The sequence below is a fragment of the Anabrus simplex genome, chromosome 4, assembly GCF_040414725.1.
Source record: "Anabrus simplex isolate iqAnaSimp1 chromosome 4, ASM4041472v1, whole genome shotgun sequence".
NCBI lineage: Eukaryota > Metazoa > Arthropoda > Insecta > Orthoptera > Tettigoniidae > Anabrus > Anabrus simplex.
The window spans coordinates 360355773-360378142 of NC_090268.1; the positions used below are offsets into that span (position 1 = coordinate 360355773).

A 22370-nucleotide genomic window follows, 5' to 3' on the forward strand; every position below is an offset into this window, starting at 1 on the left:
TTTCCCGCCCTCTCCCTTTTCTTTGAATCTCACAATCTCAACTCCTCCCCGTTAGTACGAGGCTCACAACAGTAGGCCACGTACCACACGCCACAACGAAATATAAGTCTCATATAACCTGTGCCATTTGATTAGCACTCTCTCTCCTTCAGTTCATTAATTCTGACTATCACTTATTAGGTTAATTTCATGGACACCGCATTGAATTGAGAATCTCTACCAGCTGCAATCTAAGAACGTGCCAGTCATTTAATCATACCTTCGTGTGCCTTCCTTATTCAACCACTGACAATTTTGAACACAGGAACTTTTCAGTATTTTCATTATATATATATATTTTTTTTTTTGCTATGGGCTTTACGTCGCACCGACACAGATAGGTCTTATGGCGACGATGGGACAGGAAAGGCCTAGGAGTTGGAAGGAAGCGGCCGTGACCTTAATTAAGGTACAGCCCCAGCATTTGCCTGGTGTGAAAATGGGAAACCACGGAAAACCATTTTCAGGGCTGCCGATAGTGGGATCCGAACCTATTCGAACCTACTGCAAGCTCATGACATTTTAACAACAAGCAATAATGGAACATTTTAACATGATGCAACGCATCTAAGAATTTTAGAGCCTGATTTTAATTTTGTCATATTTTATGTGTTGTGCAAATAGTTCATCCCAGATGTTTTTAACACTTTTTAACGTCATTGGTGTGTGTTTGTACATCTGGTTTAGTTATTAGATGTGTTTGTACAGTTTTGCATTAAGGCTGATGATGGCTAGCCAAGGCTGAAGCTAGTTCCTAGATTTAAAATGTAATGTAAATATTGCATAATATAGTATTGAAAAGGTGGACCATTGCGACATAAGTTTAGTTATTACAGACTGGTAAAGAAAGTTACACTAAGAGAAGCAGTAATTTTTGTTGTCATGACTTAACTTAAGAAAAGTTTGGAAAACATAAGCAGTGCTTATCTAGCCTCCATCTCGTACCTAATGAAATGAAAAACGTTTTTCGCTGTAATGACAAGTGGATGCCATAAGTATTACATGTATATTTTCTTTGTCACAATATTGTTCATTCCTTGTTTCAAGAAAAAATTGTGCCAAAATATGGCAAATTCTGAGGACAGAGTATCGAACTTTGAGAGTTAACATACCCCCTCTCAACTTCAGAAAACAAACAATGGGTCTACCTCAATGCCTTCAACTGTCTGGAACCCTTTATTGTTGGAAGAAGGTACAATTAATACCGTAATATTTATTTTTAATAGTAGGCCTACAGTACAGACCAGTGTTCTAGTGTGAAAGAGTGAGGGGAAAATGCAGTCTGTAGGCGATACGTTCTACCCATCTGTTCATTAATGTATCAGAAATAAATCATCATCATCATCATCATCATTTCCCCTTATCCAGCTCCTGCCAGGCTGGGGTATTTATGGCACTTCTCCATCTTCCTCTTTCCTTCCACCATTCCTCTTCCACAATCTTGTCCCAGTCTAAATTTCATCTTCTTATGCTGCTCTTCAGTGATTCAATCCACCTTGTTCTAGGTCTTCCTCTTGCTCTCTTGCCCTCGCACTTTGCCTCCAGCATCTGTCTTGAAATTCTATTCTCCTCCATCCTCTTTACATGTCCAAACCACCTTAGTTTATTCTTTTCAACTCTCTCACTTAGCTTTCCCATCCCAACTTCCTTCCTAACATATTCATTTCTCAATCTGTCTTTCCTTGTTTTTTCCTATCATACTTCTTAAGAATTTCATCTCAATGGCTTGAATTTTATTCTCTTGCCTGCTTGTCAAAGTCCAAGTTTCAGCTGCATAAGTCAGTATGGGTACATAGTACATTTTGTACATTATCAGAAATAACTAAACTAATATAATATAATCTAACCTAACAATCATCTTACTAAAATAATTATTGAAACTAATAATCTCTTAAACAGAAGGCTTATGTGCAGACTAAAATTTAGCTCCAATTTAGAAGAATTGAATTAATATGTTGTTCATTTTTTTCCGTTCTATAACAACACCTATGGAAGTGGCACCTGGTGTAGGAGAGCCTTCTCACCAAGTAGAAATGGAGGAGGCAGAAATAGAGTTTGTGTTGGAGGGTCTAACTCCTGCAATTCAGAGCCCGTCCAGTGAATTCTGCTTCTACAAAAAGCTCTGCCAACAGTAAAATAAACTGAAAGTGACAGTGATGTGTTAAGTAAATATTTTGAAAAGATACTGAAAACTATAAACATCATCAATGTTATTTTTAGAGTGTCTACATGATAACATGGAAAGACTGAGTGAACTAGGTCAAAGGGTTTTCAGAGTTGATGTTCATGAACTGTTGTACACAATGTTAGATCATGAAAGAATCTAATAAAACATACGTCCATGAGAGATGTTCTACCTTTTTAATTAAATCTGTTTTCCTTCTACTTATCTATCAACATTTATTGGAATCCTCAGCGAGTTATATATATTAGAACCTGATGAGAAAGTAGCCTTAACTCCAACTTTTATTAATTATCAGGTAATGGCATTATTACAATATCTTAATGTGTATATTTTAACTGGTAGAACATGTATGGTTAACGAAAAAAAGGATTATCAAAAAATAAGGTTCCTAGAAGGAAATCCTAATTTAATTTCATTGACTGCAAATGTTACATTTAAGCTCTTTAAGTCTTTAGGCTTTTTCAATCATGAAATTACCAGTGTTTCACCCCAGTGTAGCAGTGGGCTCATTAGTTGGAATATTCTAAGACGCTGACGCTAGTGCACTGTTGAAACAAGTCTTTGCAATTGATGAAATTAAATTATGGTTTCCTTCTAGGAACCTTTTTTATATAGGCCAAAGGCAAGCATTTATAGAAGTGGAGGCACATGCTTTCCCTAGTGTACTGTCACTGAATTGTTCTACATAGGAGGCTTGCAGCGGTGTCTCAACGGCACCAGCGCCTTGGAAAGGTGTAGCATTCCAACTAAAGAGCCCACCGCTACACTGGGGCGAAACACTGGTAATTTCACGATTAAAAAAGCCTAAAAACTTAGAGCTTAAATGTTAAAAAAAAACCAGGAGTAATTTAAAATACTGGTAGTTGGTCCTTTCGTATGTCGTAAACAGTTGTACAGCACAGGTGGTCTGAAACCAGACTGGTGTATAGATAGTTTTGTCCAGGAGCTGACTTCCTTCTTACAGAATACTGTTGATCGCAACTGCAAGCTCACTGCACTAGGTTTGTACAGCACAGGTTTTCTGAAACTAGACTGGTGTATAGATAGTTTTGTCCAAGAGCTGACTGTCTTCTTATAGAATACTGTTGATCGCAACTGCAATCTCATTGCACTAGCTTTGCTGCACCTATATTCAATCTTGCTTACTATACTGCATCCTAGGAAAATACACATCCTAAATACCTACTTGAAATTATCTACCTGTTCCAGTTCTGTATTCCCAACCTGACATTCAGTTCTCTTTCAGAGGTCTTCCTTACTGCTATCACTTTGACATGAAAATTAGTCTGTTCAAGACTAATCTCATTGCACCTTTTTCAAGATGTAAGATATTAAATTGCATGGTTTTAGCAGAACAAATTGACCACATACGGCAAACTGCTTACTACATTTCTATGTAATTTAATCCCTCCCCACCACTTTATAACTTATCCTTTATCTCCTCACTGCAAGTACTCTCCTGCCAATGATCATACCTGCTTGCACCGGTGATCATTCTCGCTACTTTCATATCTGTTACTTATAACTTATTAATAACATATACTGAGGGCATCAAGGTAGACCTATTCTTTGTTTCTTATGCTGTAGATCCATGTAAACAATGAAAAACAAAGGTAAAAAATTCATTTGTAATTATTTTGACAGGTGTTTCTACCAGTGTTTGTAGATTTTAATCTACAAAATAAAAAACTGCATTTTATGTGATATGATATTTAGGGGATGTTATGGCAGAAAATGAATTCATTAAAAATATAGTTATATGACAGTTACATGCTTGTAATGAAATGTTGAGTAGATTAATTATTCTATAAGTTAATCTGAGGTCTTACAAGAGCCATGCTCCTTACTCTGTCAAATATTATTTTATATAATCAGTATTTACTGTATGAACAATTTTGACAGGAAATATAAGACATAGCAAATTGAAATAATTTAGGAAAAGATTAGGTGACTGGAAATTTACCACCTGAGCAACATCCCTACATAACTTTCTACTGTAGACAGCTATAGTATTTAGCTGTTGGAGAAGTATACTCTTCACTTCTGAAGTAGAAGGCAAGGGGCTTCTTATTAGTACCTATTATTGTTTTGCAATGTTTGGTAGTCATTTTTGGTGAAACTGAAGGCAAAGTTTTCATTTTCCTTCTACTGACTCATAAAGAAAGTATTTCAGGATGGATAGGCTTGGTAGTGTTCACATCAGTAAAGAAGATGCATATGAACAATATTCGGGAAGGCAAAATCAACACTGAGAAAAGAGAGAGACTCCTACCAGTCTTTTATGAAAAAATTTGTCGTTCTGTACCAAGGAGTTTACCAGTAACTTGGATGGAAGTGTAGCATTTAGATTAATAGATTTATTATTGGCCAAGTGAGCAATTAGGTCAGCTTGCCAGTGCAAAGTTTGTGGAGACAGCAGTTTATGCATAGTGATGAGGGTAATAAACAAGACCTTGTGTGTAATTTATGTATAATTGTGACAAGTATCAGTCTATTACACTGCCAATTTAATCATAAGAACAATATTCCAGAAGCTTTTCCTTTAGTTATTAAGCCAGTTTACAGGGCACTAGCCTCACCTGTACTCCTCAAGAAATGTACACATATGTGAATACAAAGAAGCCTAATGAGAATTTAAATTTTCTACTTTGGAAGAGATGTTCATAGACAGCCTTTCTTCACAGCCATTTGGTAAAATTAGCTGCTTTTGAAGCTACTGTAGTCTTCAATGATGTAAATAAAGACAGGATTTTCCTTCTTGCAAAGTTTGGATTTGGACCTGGATTCTTTGCACAGCAGACAGTACAGAAACTCAGCAATATGCTTGTCAGGAAAGCGATATACTACTATTCTGAACGTGGCACAAAAACAAAGAAGAGGAGAGGCAACAAGAGATTTTCAGAGGATCATGAGGAAGAGAAAGAATACATTTATGGGGGATATTAAATAGTGAAAGGAACTCCATTGCTTTTCCTTGTTTTCTCAATTTGACAATATTCAGAACATATGTGCATTTTTCTTTCTTTCAAAAGGCTGTAATCTTTCACCTTTGCTGTTTGTAGTTTACATGGATCATATGCTGAAAGGTATAAAATGGCAGGGAGGGATTCAGTTAGGTGGAAATGTAGTAAGCAGCCTGGCCTATGCTGACGACTTGGTCTTAATGGCAGACTGTGCCGAAAGCCTGCAGTCTAACATCTTGGAACTTGAAAATAGGTGCACTGAGTATGGTATGAAAATTAGCCCCTCGAAGACTAAATTGATGTCAGTAGGTAAGAAATCCAACAGAATTGAATGTCAGATTGGTGATACAAAGCTAGAACAGGTCGATAATTTCAAGTATTTAGGTTGTGTGTTTTCCCAGGATGGTAATATAGTAAGTGAGATTGAATCAAGGTGTAGTAAAGCTAATGCAGTGAGCTCGCAGTTGCGATCAGCAGTATTCTGTAAGAAGGAAGTCAGCTCCCAGACAAAACTATCTTTACATCGGTCTGTTTTCAGACCAACTTTGCTTTATGGGAGTGAAAGCTGGGTGGACTCAGGATATCTTATTCATAAGTTAGAAATAACAGACATGAAAGTAGCAAGAATGATTGCTGGTACAAACAGGTGGGAACAATGGCAGGAGGGAACTCGGAATGAGGAGATAAAGGCTAATTTAGGAATGAACTCGATGGATGAAGCTGTACGCATAAACCGGCTTCGGTGGTGGGGTCATGTGAGGCGAATGGAGGAGGATAAGTTACCTAGGAGAATAATGGACTCTGTTATGGAGGGTAAGAGAAGTAGAGGGAGACCAAGACGACGATGGTTAGACTCTGTTTCTAACGATTTAAAGATAAGAGGTATAGAACTAAATGAGGCCACAACACTAGTTGCAAATCGAGGATTGTGGCGACGTTTAGTAAATTCTCAGAGGCTTGCAGACTGAATGCTGAAAGGCATAACAGTCTATAATGATAATGTATGTATGTAATGTCAAAATTATTTACAGGCTTGTAATGAAACTTGACACCCTATTTGTACATTAGGAAGCATTTCTTGATATGTCCATTATTTTAATATGTGGGGTCTCACCAAGTGGTATGAAGAAGAAGAAGAAAATATTTAAAATCTGTTAACCTCCTTCTAATAAACACCTCAAAATATCATTTGAAAAGACAGTAATTATGTCCCAAAAACCAGCATCATTAACAAATAAGCATAAATGGTAATAGTCTTATAACTGAAGTACAATGAGCCACTGTTGTGAGGCTTTTGCAATTTTCTCCTAGTCCTCTTTCTTTGGGAAAGTCAAGAATTCTGGCTGTAATACTCCATGAATGACATCACATATAATACAAACAAATCCACTGATTGTATATTGTGTGCAATCCTAAATCTGTAAGATGCAGACATGAATGAGTCACCAGTGGCCAGAAACCTGTAAATTAACAAATAATTTCCACTGTTAATTGCAGTACCTTCAAATTATGAATTAAAATTGATGTTCATAAATGAACCCATTGTTTTCAGTCCTTTTTTTATCAATACTGTACTTTATTAGCAACCTGTAGAATGCAACGAAATGTACCTGCCACTAATCTTTTTTTAACACATATTTTGCCATGGACATAGCTGTTTTGGTACTGATTGACATTCGGTACTAGTTCCTGATTTTTTCTTCGTCATTCCACAACGAAGGCATACGTTGATGGAATTCTCCAAGGCTCTCATGTTTAAGGAAAATTTGCCTTATCCACTGCGATCGTCTGGTTCTTTTCTTTCTTCTAATATATTCATACATTAAATAATATCTTCACCTGAATATCACTTTCACAACACATTCTTTTCCACTCGTGAATATGAATACGTTCGAAGCCTGTACGGTATTGGGCGGGAATATCAGCTGTTGATATAGATGTTGATTCCCATAGGGAACCTGAAATATTTGTCTCGAATGAGTAAATTTATTATACCAATATAAATGGTCCGTTATTGGACATTATAAATTTTCCAGCTAATTCATTCCTGGTTGCCAGCGTTTCGCCCCAGTATGCTAAGTTGGGCTCATCAGTTGGTAAATAGCACACCCACCAAGATGCATGGCTAGTGCATACCGTGGAGGTCACTGCGCAGGCTACTTGGAGCCACCGGCCGTGCCAATGCACTATGTGAGACTTTGTCTCATTACCAAAAATTGATACCTTCCTGGCCATCAGATGACATGGATGTTGATTCCCATAGTAAACCTGAAATGTTTGTCCCGAATGAGTAAATTTATAACACCAATATAAATGGTCCATTATTGGACATTATAAATTTTCCAACTAACTCATTCCTGGTTGCCAGCATTTTGCCCCAGTGGGACAAATTTGGTACAAATATTTCAGGTTCCCTATGGGAATCAACATCTATATCATCTGATGGCCAGGCAGGCATCAATTTTTGGTAATGAGACAAAGTCTCTCATAGCTCATAGTGCATTGGCACTGCCAGTGGCTCCAAGTAGCCTGCGCAGAGGCCTCAACAGTATGCACTAGCCATATGTCTTGGTGGGTGTGCTATTTACCAACTGATGAGCCAAACTTAGCACACTGGGGCGAAACACTGGCAACCAGGAACGAGTTAGCTGGAAAATTTATAATGTCCAATAACGGACCATTTATATTGGTATTATAATATCAGCTGTTTCCGTACAGTCGATCCCTCTCGATCGATGACGAGTGTAACAAGGTAAATTAATTTAGTCGTTACTACTCGATGGCGGTTGGTTGATCTTGATCGTTTGATGCTCTGTGTGACAGGGGGCTTGCAGAGCAACTGGAGGCATCAGTTGATGCATGGCAATGAGTATAATAAGCAGCAACTGTGAAGACAAGTTTCAAAGGGGCAGTGGAAGTGGTAATTCACAGTGAAAAATTTGAAGTCCAATGGTCATGAGTTCAGACTGTTGGTAAATGGTGTATTGAACAACAAAACATTTTGGCAGTTATTCAAATGACTCTGTGTCAGTATAAGTTTGGTATTGGGAAAAAACTTTAGCTGTGAATATTGCATTACTCAACAAGATTAACGCAAACCACCCAAAGACAATTGTCTGGAAATTATAAGGTGCGCAAACAAACATGTTCAGAGGTGATACAGAAATTTAAATTTATATTTTACATGAACTTAAGTTAAAGGAAAGGATGGAACTATGAGAAAGAGGAAAAGGAGTGGTAAATATCATCTAAAATGAAATGTTTGCAATTTTAATCCACTGAGTTGTTTGTGTCAGTGTGACAAGTGTTGAAATGAAAAGTGGAACAATTTGCTAAGGAAATTAGGTCACTGAATTCATAGGTTCAGATTACTTTATTGGAAATTATAACATTAAGCTCAAAAGAGCACAATAGGATATGGATAATGCAGATGTTGAAAGCACCAAAAATTGGAAATGAGGAAATTTACCAAAGCACTTTCGCCAGTGAAAATCCATCTATATGACAAAGTGAATTTCACAGGAGACTATACAAACTGTTTTGTAATAGTATATGCATGGCTCTTCTGAATAGGTTCACATACAAGGTTTTGGCACAAATTTAAACTCCACCATACAATAACTCCTAAGTATTTGCATGTTCTGAACTAATTCCATAGGAGCTTTCAGAGTGGCTGAAAGATCTGCTGACCCTTGAGAAGTTTTAAGATTTTGTATTTCACACCTTAAAATTCTCAGACTTGTAAGACTTTTTACTCAATGATGAAAGGGAGGCAAACCTTCCACTTGGTACCAAAATCTCATTTTCGTACTCAGAGTCACATAGGAGGTTTTCCATCGACAATGACAAAAGGTTCTTGCAGAATTCTACACTAATAACATTCGCAGCATAGACAAAAAGGATTTGTTTTATCATGCTATGCCAGATGGTCCACTGGTGTATAGTTCAGACAATATGACTGATTCTAAGAAAAATGTGGATCACAGAACCACGTTATGTAACATGATAATGTCCAAATCTGACAACTTCAACAAATTGTTGACTAAAAATGTGTAACGCCATTATATTTCAAAAATATTTGCCTGGAGGCTTTTCCTATGCATTAAAAATCTCTGTCACCCTATTCCTAGAATTGTTAAGGAACTGGAAGAATGACAGAATGATCATACTGTTTCTGGACAACACTATCACAAAAAATGCCTTAGAACACTCAATAAGACTTCTCAGAATCCAATCCAAATTGACAGACCTGGATGTCAGAGAAGATTGAAAGCTGATATATTATCCAAATTAGTGAAGATAATATTCAGATGTTGTCAAAAGCAAAGGCATTGGTTTAACGAGCAGTACAATTTGTAGCAAATGATTATCATGAGATGAGAGGAAAATCATTCGGAACTGTTTTGTTCAATGCGGCTTCAAAGGTTCAGACCATGGAAAGGTTGAATCTTAAAGGGACATTTACATATCATCATATAACGTCTAAATTTAAAGAGTCATTGTTAAAGAAGTCTTTCTCGTGGATAGTCGAGATTTCTTCTGATGACACAGAGTACAGTTCTCTGTGAAACATAAAAAATTTCACCTTATTTTCTTGATACGGCATAAGCCCAGAAGCCTATACATTATCAAGTCTATAAGTACGGGCCATGAAAGCATCAATGGCAACATCATATTCGAAGTGAGTAGCAAGACTTCCTGGGGATCATCATCATCATCATCGTAGGCATTCACATAAAGCAAATATAACAAATGTCTTTTGACAATATCAATTTTGGTGATTATAGGTTCACAGATGGCTGAAGAGATCAATTCTAGAACCACAAGCTCTACTGCAATGCTGGCACATTCTATCTACTGTACCATTACGTTACATTCGAGGCGCTCATACGCACGGAAAAGGAGTGGACAAAATGGCGGGCGGCAGCTTCAAGCAGTACAAATGCATATAAATTCTCACTGAGATGCAGAGTAATCCAAGTCTAGAAGGCGCAGATTCATAGAGACCTTGCAAAGGAGTTTCAAGATGGAACAAGTAATGTTTTAGAAAATAACTGAAACCAATTCATTCTTAATACTGAAAGAAAAAGATCATATGCAAAAATAACTCAGAAGCAAGAAGAGGCAGTCTATCATCGTTAGGGGAATAAAATAACAGATTAAATACAAAGATTTAAGTAGAATTCCGAGCTACATAACTGCAGAACAAGTCAAGTTGCAGAAAGGATCGAAGATCCTTAAATTCAAAATATTAGAGAAGAGAGATATTGGAGCTGCCGAAAGAAAATGTGAAAGGGCAAATTTCCATGCTACAAGCAATCTAAAAACACTGAAGAATATTTAAAGTAGCAATTGGAAGCCATAATTAGCCTGAGGAAAAGATATATTTATTAAAGGAAGCCAAATTAGAATAATTATACAGACGCAGTTTCGACATAAGACAGTAATATATATATACAGTATATATATTGAGAGGCTAAAATGAATGACTCAATTATATATTCTGCCAGTATAATGTCATTTTCTACTTTCACGAGCGAATGTGACATCATGAGATCCGCCTAAACTGTTGGGAGAAGACTGCCTTGGATACCATAATGGGGTCAAGCATTACTATGCTGTAGGACCAGAGATGACGTCTCGAGAGGTGGAATCCAGCCACATGGAGATGGCATAACGATCAAGCATAAGCCAGCAGTCCCCAGAGGAGAGACGAGATATAAGTTTCCTGTGTAAAAATATTTGTAGTGTTTGATAGAAATAATCTGTGTTAGTGATATATTTATTTTATATGAATCCTACGTGCCAAATTCTAAATCAGGGCCTCTCAAACGCCCAAAATCTCACGCGTTCAAATCGAGGCGCAAGAGTTCCGTGCACTGTGCATCGGTTCCATTCGCCTCGGCTCGGACCAACGCTTCGTCTCTGGGCTACTCGGCTAAGCTCGGCTCGGATTTGGAGCGCTACGGAGCAAGTGAGGAAGAGGGAGACGGGGGATCGAGCAAGACAGGCGTGGGGAAAGAGAGAGACAGCGCTATTGTTCCAAATCGAGGAGTGCCTGCAGAGTCTGCACTCTGGGCAACCAAGCAAAGTCGTCTTTTGCACCGTGCAAAGTGCATGCACCAGGCGCATGCACCCTGAGAGGCCCTGTTCTAAATGTTAGTGGTAGGTCTTAATTATATAACCGCAAATAATCATTAATTTAAGTAGCAGATATACTCAAAGGTGAAGCGATATGGTTATGTTGACATATGTGATGAGTAGAGTCCGGAAGTTAGGCATTTATTTTTGGTTAAAATAGACAGGCAAAAAGGCACTGGAAATACTGAAAATAGGCAGTACTGTAATTAAAATAGGCATTTATTAGGAGTGAAAGCAAAGAGGAATCTCACTCATTATGAATGAAAATATGTATTTTAAATACTCATTCATTTTTTTAATATCAATTTATCATATAATTAGCGTACTTACTCTTACTTTCGTTCGTTACAAGCAACAACAAGGTGCTTTTTCAAAGTACAGACAGACACTTGTCAGAAAGAATATTTTTCATCATGGAAAAGGAACGTTCTACTTCCACTGAAGTGATTGGTGCAAATTTGAAACAAGCTATTTCGGAAAGACACATGCCAGTTAACACAGAATTTTCACCTTTCAGAACATCACGAATGTTCTTCATTTTTTCAATGTCCACATTAGCACTCAGAATACGTTTACACTTTTCACCAACACTGCTTCCTTTTTCTCCTGGTGCTTGCGGGAGTTGATTTACTGCATCTTCGAAGATCGCCATAGATGATACCAGCAAATCATCTCTTTTCTCCAACTTCAAGATTGCTTCCGGTATCACACTATAATGTGCTGTTATAAATGCCAGATCATTGCTGAGCTCTTCATGGTCCAACAACTTCTTTTACCTCGCGAACTGAAGCAACTTCATCTACTGATATGGCATGAAGTACCTCACGTATCTTGTCCAAATTGTTGCTGTAATATATGACTGCTGAGATCCAGGTTCCCCATCTAGTGAGAACTGGCTGTGGAGGAAAAGGGAGCTCTGGTGCCACGTTCTTGAAAACCTGGATTCGGGAGGGTGATTTTAGAAAGATTTTCTTGGTATTCGAAACTAACTTATCCATGTGAGGATGCAAATCTCTTCAGCAATTCTGTGCAGTCCATGGGCTAGACATGTGAGGTGGAGCATGTTAGGAAAGAGAACTTTCAAGGCTGTAGCTGTTTTTTTTTCATGTAAGGTGCCACATCTCTGACAAAAAGTAGGACATCATCATGCCGTATTCCATCCGACCAGAGTAACATTAATGAATTTGTGAACAATTGTGCCACTGTGGAACCATTTGCTCTCTCCATCTCTTCTGTTGTCAAAAGAAATACTGATGATAGGTCAGTTTGCTTTGCTTCCATAGTTCCAATGATGACGTTGGCCATGTGACGTCCCATTGCATCTGTAGTTTCATCAATGGAGATCCAGATATTCTTTTCTGCAACTCTGCTTCGAATCCTCTGCAGAGTCTCTTCAAAGGAGATATTCAAATACGTTTTTCTTCATGTGGATTCTGATGGAACTTCCTCTTTAGTGCAGAAACGATCTGAGCGATTGATTTTCCAGTTTCCAGCATGGAATTCCAGAGTCCAAAAAAAAGCTTTACATAGATCCAGGGAGAACTAAGATTGCCTGCTGGATGTTGTAACTGCTGCTGATATTAAATTGATCTTAAGGCCAACAATATTTGACCTAGACTTATGTTTCGTTGTTGCGAAATGTTGAGTTATAAAGTGATTAATAGATTAATAGATTTTTCACAGATTTTGCAAAGGAGTATAGCTCTATCAGTAGAAAGTATATCCAAACCGAATTCGCGAACATAGTCACGTAATTTACCACGCAACGATGAAAATTTCGGCATGATAAATAAGTCAGTGTGAACACCCGAGTTTCCTTTGACAAGTTCAACAGTAGACTAACAGCTTCTTTTATGTCTGACCTGTTAGACAGAAGTGATTTCCTCCCTTCCTCTGCATTATCTTATAATTTCTAAATCAGGAATACCAGGCAATTACACATTGTCACAGCAGAAGGGGAGTGAGGAAGGAGAAGAGACGTACTTCCCTCATCCTCTCTCTTTCCTGGTATTCATTATGTTTGTGCGTTCCTTTCACTAATGAAGGTTCTGCTATTTACAGAGGTTAAATGAATGGGTTGAGAAAATAAGCTTTCGAATGCTTGAAAACAAATAAACGATTTACAGGGGACAATATTCTAAATAGATATTTGTGACGGCAATATGTAATTTAATTTGTGCAACCTTTTTTGTCCTCGATGTACGGAAATTCATGATGTGCTTTTTAAAATGTGTAAATCGCACAAAGAAAATTGCATAACAATCAAAAAAGGCAATAAAAGGCTTTAAATCTTAAAATAGGTAACAGAAGCCAAAATAGGCAAAAAAGGCAAAATAAAAATTGTCTCTACACTTCCTAAATGCATGAAAACATATTTATCTCTATCTGATTCTTCAATATATCCCATCAGATAAAAAAGGCATTTTGCCTAACTTCCGGGCTCTAGTGATGAGTGTATATCGATTTAACGTACCAATCGACACGGAAAGTCTGGTCAGCTATGAACTGGGAGATATCGGGAAGAATACATGTATTATAGAACATAGTTAAGTATTAAGAGGAAACCAGATCAACAGACATGACTTGATTAATAAGAAGAGATGGATCCTGCTTGGAATATGAGTATATTATGGAAAATATATCGTCGAGGGAAAGCTGTATCGTAACAAATATGATATTAAAGGGAAGAGTAATGAGATGTTATATATGAAGAATGATTAATAAGAAGAGATGGATTCGAATTATGTGTTAATAGAGATGTTGAGATGTAATGTTTATTTCGTTGAGAGGTTATGTGAAAGAAGTTGTTACGAATTCGTATAATACATGTTGGTAGAGGATCGTATTGAAAATGAATGTCGCAAGGTTAGGTCATGTTGAGATGAACATAATAGCCAGAGACCAGCTGATTCAATAGCGATTTGTGACATAATGTAACAGAATATGAGTAGTTATTGGACGTCATATGCTTAATGGTGTAGATGTATAGATTTATGTCAAGAATTAACCCGTTAACGCCGTGCGTGTCCATATGATCACGGCCTGCGTTCTTTCATTTAGATTGCTCTCATTGCTTTGTATAGCGCTGGAATTGATTGCTGACTGTGTAGATCAATTCAAGAAGAATGTGGCAACTGTTTGAGAGCATATTATTATGTGATACATATCGACTCATTGTTTCGGCGCACTTTCGTTTCGTGTCATTGTCACAGCAGCTGAATCATGATGGTGCGCTTCAAGTAAGTTTGATATTTCACATATATTTATGTTTAGATTACACAACTCATATGCTTAACAAGTTTCAGAGTGATCTATGTTCACATTATGATGCAGTTAATTTACATTTAACAGTAAATATTACTCCCGTAGGCACTTAAAACATTGTGTGATCGTATGATCACGCTAGGCACTTGTGTTAGCTATTCACCCTGTGCGTGTATTTGATGGTGGACGTTATGCTACCTGTTACGATTACTGTTATACATCAATTTTCATTGAACAACTTTATTCGATTTACGGTCATCTATTGTACATTTAAATAAATTGCGACTTGTTAACATATGTGCAGCTACAAAACCTTGTTTCCCTTTTTACAGGGACATTACGCTCCAAGTATTAGATATTCTTGAATCGGACGAACCAATTGGAGATGTTAACAGCATTTTTATTGAACCTCCAGAAGCTAATATTCACTCCGACGAAGATTCAGGAGATGAAGATGTTGGTGGTTTGGTTGATAACCTCACAGGTCGCCAGCTTTCAAGTAAGGCAGAAATTGTACTCGTTGCCAACGATCGTATAGGAGGCGCAGACCATGATCCCATTTCAGCAGGTATTTTAGATCAGTCATCTAGAAAGAAAACTAAACTTCAAAGAATAAATCCTGTGTGGAGTAAGGATGACTACCGAGATTCAGTTGGCATATTCCCGGAAGCCAATTTTTCCACCTTATCTGGCAAATCTCCTACATAGTGCTTTGAACTAATGTTTGACAACGAAGTGATGGAGTTCATGATTCAAGAATCAAGCAAGTTTGCCTTGTTTAAGAATTGTGACAACCCAAAAATATCTAAGGGGGGAATTAAAAGTATTTCTTGCTGTGCTAATTCTTTCCGGTTACAACAATGTGCCTAGCAAACGATCGTATTGGGAAGCAGCGGATGATGTACGTAATACACTTGTAAATGCTATGAGAAGAGACCGCTTTCTGGAAATTTGTCGCTTCATTCATTGCGCGGATAATACTCAGCCTGATATGAATGATAAAATGTTGAAATTACGATCTCTTATAAACATGCTGAAGAAAAGATTCCTTGCAAATTTCCGGCCTGAAAAGGATTTAGATTTTGACGAATGCATGGTGGAATATTATGGAACGCACAGCTGCAAGCAATTCATCCGCGGAAAGCCCATCCGCTTTGGTTATAAGGTCTGGTGTTTGAACACTCCCTCGGGCTATCTCATAAATTTTGACATATATCAAGGAAAGAATCCTCATGGTAATACTGAATATGAACAACGATTTGGTAAATGTGCTGCTCCAATGGTACTGATGCTGGATGATATGTCACACTTACCCTTTCAACTATATTTCTATAATCCTTTTACTGGAATGGCACTTTTGGCTCATCTAAAACATTGCGGATATGGCGCTACAGGAACCATTCGAGAGAATAGAATTCCCAAAGACTGAACGATCACACCTTCAAATGAAATGAAGAGACAGGCTTGTGGGACATACTACATGGCAATGAACTCGGAGGGTATAAGTATTGTTCGGTGGGGTGATAACTCCGTGGTTACCATAGCATCAACATGCCATGGTGTTGAACCAGTTTCTAAGGTAAGACGATACTCCCAGGCAGAGAAAAGGAAAGTGCGTATAAACCGGCCGGCTGTGTTTGGAGCTTACAACAGTGGAATGAGTGGAACAGATAGGATGGACCAGAATGTGTCGTACTACAGAGTAGGCATACGTGGAAAGAAATGGTGGTGGTCGCTATTCACATGGCTCCTGGACATATCCATTTACAATTCATGGTTACTGCTAAGGAGGTCTGGATGTGATTTGTCACATCTAGAATTTTGTCGCCACATTGTGCAAACATATCTACACAAGTTCAAAATAACGCCAGTAGGAAGAGGCCGCCCCATCACCTCAAGATACAGTATCCAGCAGAGTAGTGTCACTGACGATGTACGACTTGACGGGATTGGGCACCTCGTAGCGCCCTGCAATCGACGACGCTGTGCTGGAAAAGAATGCTCCAGTACTGTTCGCACCGAGTGCATAAAATGTAATGTTGGACTCTGTGTTCCATGCTTTGTCCTATTTCATACAGTGTGAAGCATACAGTTCTTAAGTTTGTTCCTATTCGGTATTTTTTGTGAATTAGATAACTTGAATGTAATATATTACGAATATCTTGAGACTTTCATTGCTTTATTTATGTATGTACATATTGTAATTAATGTATATTCTTCATAAATAATCATCTTTAGTTTATTTTAGTGTATTTTGTTCATAATTTATCAATATCAATACATAAAATCTATAAATACTATAAATGCTATACAGACTGAAATGCTAACACATCCGCCTAGAGTGATCATATAAACACGCCACCTAACGACGAAACCATGAAAAGTATGAGCTTAATATTTTGTACTTATGTTATAGTATGGACCTGAAGTGAAAACGGACGAAAAAAATAATTTCGGCGTTAAAGGGTTAACGTCTTATAGAGAATCATTCTTTCCCAAGCAAATAGTGGATTGATGTATTGAGTTAAATTGAATTAATAAGATTAAATTATGACTGATGGTAGGATAATATATAAATATCTGGCACAATTTCTCACTTGATATATTAATGGAATATTTAATGAGAGGTTTATTTTGGCCTGTTTATGACTGCCAGTGTTGCAAATAAGTTAATATAGCAGTGATAAATAAATATTTTTAATTTCAACTATATTTTAAGGGTATAGCAACAATTATTAGCCATAATAAGGAAACTTATTGAATATCTCAGCTATCATAAGTCAAGAATATCAACAACAAGAAGACCCAACATGAGATTCTCCCCATAATGGATAAAAATAAAGATAAAAGTGAACTTGACAATTTTACAGCATATACAGGTTTTGAAATACAATAAATTAGAAATATTATAAAAACAAGCATTTGCAAAATAATCAACTGCATTTAACCTATTAAATATGAGCCATCTTTAAATGTTTCTCTATGAATATACACTGGCAGGAAAAAATATCCAAACACCATGAAATAAGGAATGTAGAATATGGAAATGTTGGCAATATATTTGTCGAGGTGACATATTTAATTGATTAAAGGTACAAGACTACAGGTAAATATCCACACGAGGACCATTAATAATCGGTGTAATCGCCTGACTGTTGAATGCAGGCATGTAAACGTGTATGCATTGTGTCTTACAGGTGCTGGATGTCAGCTTGTGGGATGGAGTTAATGTCGGTTGTGGATGAAGCTGGAATTGTCGTCCAATGATGTTCTGTACATGCTCAATTGGAGACAGATCAGGGAATCAAGGAAGCCAAGGCAACATGTTGACACTCTGTAGAGCATGCTGGGTTACAACAGCAGCATGTGGATATGCAGTATCCAGTTGGAAAACACCCGCAGGAATGCCGTTCATGAATGAGAGCACAACAGATCAAATAAACAGATGGATGTACACATCTGCAGTTACGTTGCGTGGAATAACAACAAGAGTGCTTCCCAGGCTAGAACTTCTGGTGTAGGTCCAGTGTGTCGACGGTGCAGACTGGTGGAATGCAGGCGCTCACCTGGCCTCCTCTTAACCAACACACGGCCATCATTGGCACCAAGGCAGAACCGACTTTCATCAGAAACACAACGGACCTCCAATCCATCCTCCAACGAGCTCTTAGCTTGACACCACCGACATTGCAGACGGCAGTGGTTTGGGGTAAGTGGAATCAACGCTGCAGGGTGTCTGGCTCAGAGCTGTCTTTCAAGTAACTGATTTTGAAAAGTTCACTGTGTCACTGTGGTGCCAAACACCGCTCAAATTGCTGCTGTGCCACAGCCATATGCCAAATAAGGTGGTCCTCCCTTTTGGTGGTGCCATGGGGATGTCCAGAGCCCGGTCTTCTTGCGAGCGTACCTTCTTGTGACCATTGCTGCCAGCACACATGCACAGTGGAGACATTCCTACCAAGTCGTTCTACAATAGCGCGGAAGGAACACGTAGCCCTATTATATGCCCTCTTTCAACCGCAGTCAGCTGTTGATACTGGCCTCTTCGTTGACGTAAAGGCATTCTTGACCCACTCACAGTCATTCTGTCCAATCTCACAGGTAACTAACGCTCTCGCACAGTACAGCCCGTATTTGAAGCAAAGCTGATGTGAACATCATGGGACTGCTACTAGCGCCATGCTAATGTGATTTGCAGAAAATTTGAATCAATGTCACCTTTCAGATGTATAAACACGCCTACGAATGTTCGTTAATCTAGCACAACCCTTTCTTGGTGTTTGGATATTTTTTTCAGCCAGTGTTGTTAAACAAATTTACTGAAAACATAAATGGAAATTTTAATGTTGGTGTGACAGACAGACTCTTTTTTATGTTTTTAACAAATTTTACACCATAAAAATCTATTTAAATAAACATATAAAATATTTTCACGTAATTGAGCTACTAGAAGATTTTTAAAAATTAACCATACCTCTAAACATTATTAATACTTAAAGTGAAACATACTGTTACCTGCATTTTTAAACAAACGACATTCATCTTTGTGTCACACTGCACAAACGTGTTAAAGCAGCTATGAATTTACGTTTCTACTTAACCCACTGAGTTGTGAAACGTACTGCTCTAAGACTATTTCTGACTTTACTTTCTGTAAAATGTATTTGAAAGTGAAAAGTATGTTTATTACTATAGTTCTTGTTTTCGAAGATCCCTCCCTTCCAAATCCTAATCCCCTCCAAAAATGTCCTGGGTGCAGCCTTGGGACCAGTTATATACTAAGCCCCAACATACTGGGCTCAGTAGCAGTACAATTATCTAGAATGCACTGCACTCAAAATTATATCCAAATAAAACAATTGGTTATTGTTATGATATATCAAAAATGGAATCCCTAATCTTTAACAACTATACAAGTAGCTAGGCTATGCCCCCTCTGCAATGGCTGAAATTCCTACTTCTAGTATAAAAGTAATACTTTTTGTCAGATCACTCTATTGTACTATAGCTTTCACAGTTCTTATTACACATTCAACTGGTTATGAATTTCAATAACTCTTTGCTCACAATTACAAAACACTAATATTCAATACTCCTTAATGACAACAACATTACCGAGCTTGATAGCTGCAGTCGCTTAAGTGCGGCCAGTATCCAGTATTTGGGAGATAGTAGGTTCGAACCCCACTATCAGCAGCCCTGAAAATGGTTTTCCGTGGTTTCCCATTTTCACACCAGGCAAATGCTGGGGCTGTACCTTAATTAAGGCCACGGCCGCTTCCTTCCCACTTCTAGCCCTTCCTTATCCCATCGTCGCCATAAGATCTATCTGTGTCGGTGCGACGTAAAGCAACTAGCAAATGACAACAACATTAAACATTGAATTTCTCCAATAAGACTACAAAATTCTTGAAAAATCGAGAAAATTTGTATGACAGGAAGAAACAAAGAAATTACTATATATAAATACCAAAAGTACTCAAAGCATACAATAAAAAGTAAACAAAAACACCACAGAACCTTGAATTAAAAGTACTAAAATTCAAAATTTGTTCAAAGTTCAAATTTGAAAATGATATAATTTGTTTTTGGATGAATTACATGATAAACTGTTATAAAATATTATTGATTCAACAGAAAATTACTGAGAAAACTTATCACCTCAAACTCCATTTGATTTTCTGTCTTATATTCAACACGTTTCTCAGCCTCTAGAATTCGCTCCACAGGCATGTCCGTGTGTAAGCTGCTCGTAGATTCCACCTCGTTCTGGTCACGTTCCTTTGTGCGTTGGCGTTCTTCCTGTAGGAAAAGACAATGGCCCTTGAAGTCAAGTGCCAAAAAGGTCTTGAAAACTCACCAACAATGGCATACTTTCAAAGTGACTGGCCTTTGTTTTTCTAGGGAGCAAAATTTTCAACTCACAGTATACAAGGTGAATTTGAACAATGGGGAAAAACTTCAGGCAGTGATTTCTGACAAAGCAAAAGGAACAAAAAAGTTCATATGAACATATATCCAGAACATGTGTTCCATGATAGGTAGCAATCTTCACCACCTTAGTTACTGCTGCAAATTTGCTCCTCAGTGGACAAATATTGAGAAGTGTTGGAAAAATAGCCCGTTATTCATATCAGGAACAAGTACAGACGGTATTAAAGTATGGTATGGAAAAAGGAGTGGACAAGGTCAGGAGGCCACATAATTTATCAGGAAACTTACCCATCATGTTCGTACACCTGAACTAGAAGAAATGTGTCTACAAGACACTGAGGATAACCCCAATACAAACTCCAAGCAAGTGATCCGCCAGTGTGATGTAAGCCAAGCAACAACACTGAGTATCCTGTATGAGAACTGCTAAAATCCCTAATGACATGTAACATGTACAGGGACTATCACGAGTGGATTTTCTTCCAAGGGAAAGGTTTTGTTGCTCGTTTTTGCAACAGTCCACTTCCATTATAAGATTTCTGTCATCAATTTTCTTCACAGATAAAGTATTGGTATGGGCAGTATCATCAACCTACACAGTGGTCACCTGACTGCTACGCAGAATCCAAATCCCCACTGAACGAACGTTCGTCACCAGTAAAGGTTTATCACCGACTTTGGCTGGGATTATTTGGTAGCCACCTGATCGGACGAGTTGTTCTTACACAGCACCTCAATGGTATATCAGCAATTCCCGTAGGAAACTTTGCTTCTGCTTAAAAATGTGCCACTGGCTGACGCATAACAGAGCTCAATTTCACTTCAGTCTTAAGCGGACCATACATGGTCAATAATACTGATCAGTAATACGGAGTCAATAATACTGGCATTACACATCAGTAGTGTAGAGACCTTACATGATCACTATTACTGTCAATATTTTGGTCAGTACTTGTGCACGTGTTGATCATTATGGTATTCCATCAAAATGGATTGTAAAAGGCGGGCATGTGTAGCTATCATATTAGCACTCTGCATGAAACACAGTGTTAAACTTAAACAATGGGTTAAAGATGGCTTAAAAAATAGCCGAGTATTCTCATATGAAGTTGTTGAGGGAAATACAATATACTGAAGCAGAAGATTATCAAAACTACCTCCGAATGAGTGAAGGTACGTTTGAGAAATTACTTGGAATGGTAGAGCCTTTCTTAAAAAGGCAGGGCCGATGACCTTCGATGTTAGGCCCCTTAAAACGACAAGCAAGCATCTAAAAAGGCAGAATACACACATGCGGACCTGTGGCAGAGAGATTAACAGTGACACTGAGGCATCTTGCAGCAACTGGAAGAAATTTCGAAGATTTAAAGTCTTCCGCTACACCATAATGTCACCAGTGGAAACATGTGAAGTATTTTGTTATATTCTGCAAGAGTACATGAAGTTAAGACATTCATTATAAAAACTCATTACTAATTAACAAAACTTGTTTATTATAAAGAACAGAAGTTTTATAACATTGGGGCTATGTTTTATTATATAATCTAGTCTGTTTATTCCCCGGTAGGCTTAAATGAAGTGAAAAGTGTGAACACATTTACGTTTATGGGAGTGTTGAGCACAACAGGAACTTCTGCTTTATTCAAGAACTAAATTGCGCAAAAAACATTCACGATGACAATTTGTATACTGTATATCTTCTGCCCCAATCCCTGAGCGTTTTGACTCAAATACTTTTAAAAAATTAATTACAGAAATTTGAATGCAAGGTTTTTCTTCTCACGTCTTTGCTTTCGACTTGGAGTATACAACTAACAGTTTATCAAGCGCCTTATTCCATTTAT

At 37.7% G+C, this 22370-nt stretch overlaps 1 protein-coding gene across 2 annotated transcripts in view; it reads right to left on the minus strand.

The window, feature by feature from the left end:
* Positions 1–22370, minus strand: part of usp (ultraspiracle) — a 589909-nt gene that overhangs the window by 46967 nt on the left and 520572 nt on the right. For both annotated transcript variants that reach the window (XM_067145771.2, XM_067145770.2), the window contains exon 5: positions 20254–20394. In XM_067145771.2, the coding sequence (XP_067001872.1) occupies positions 20254–20394 (141 nt within the window). The remainder of the gene's footprint in view (positions 1–20253; positions 20395–22370) is intronic.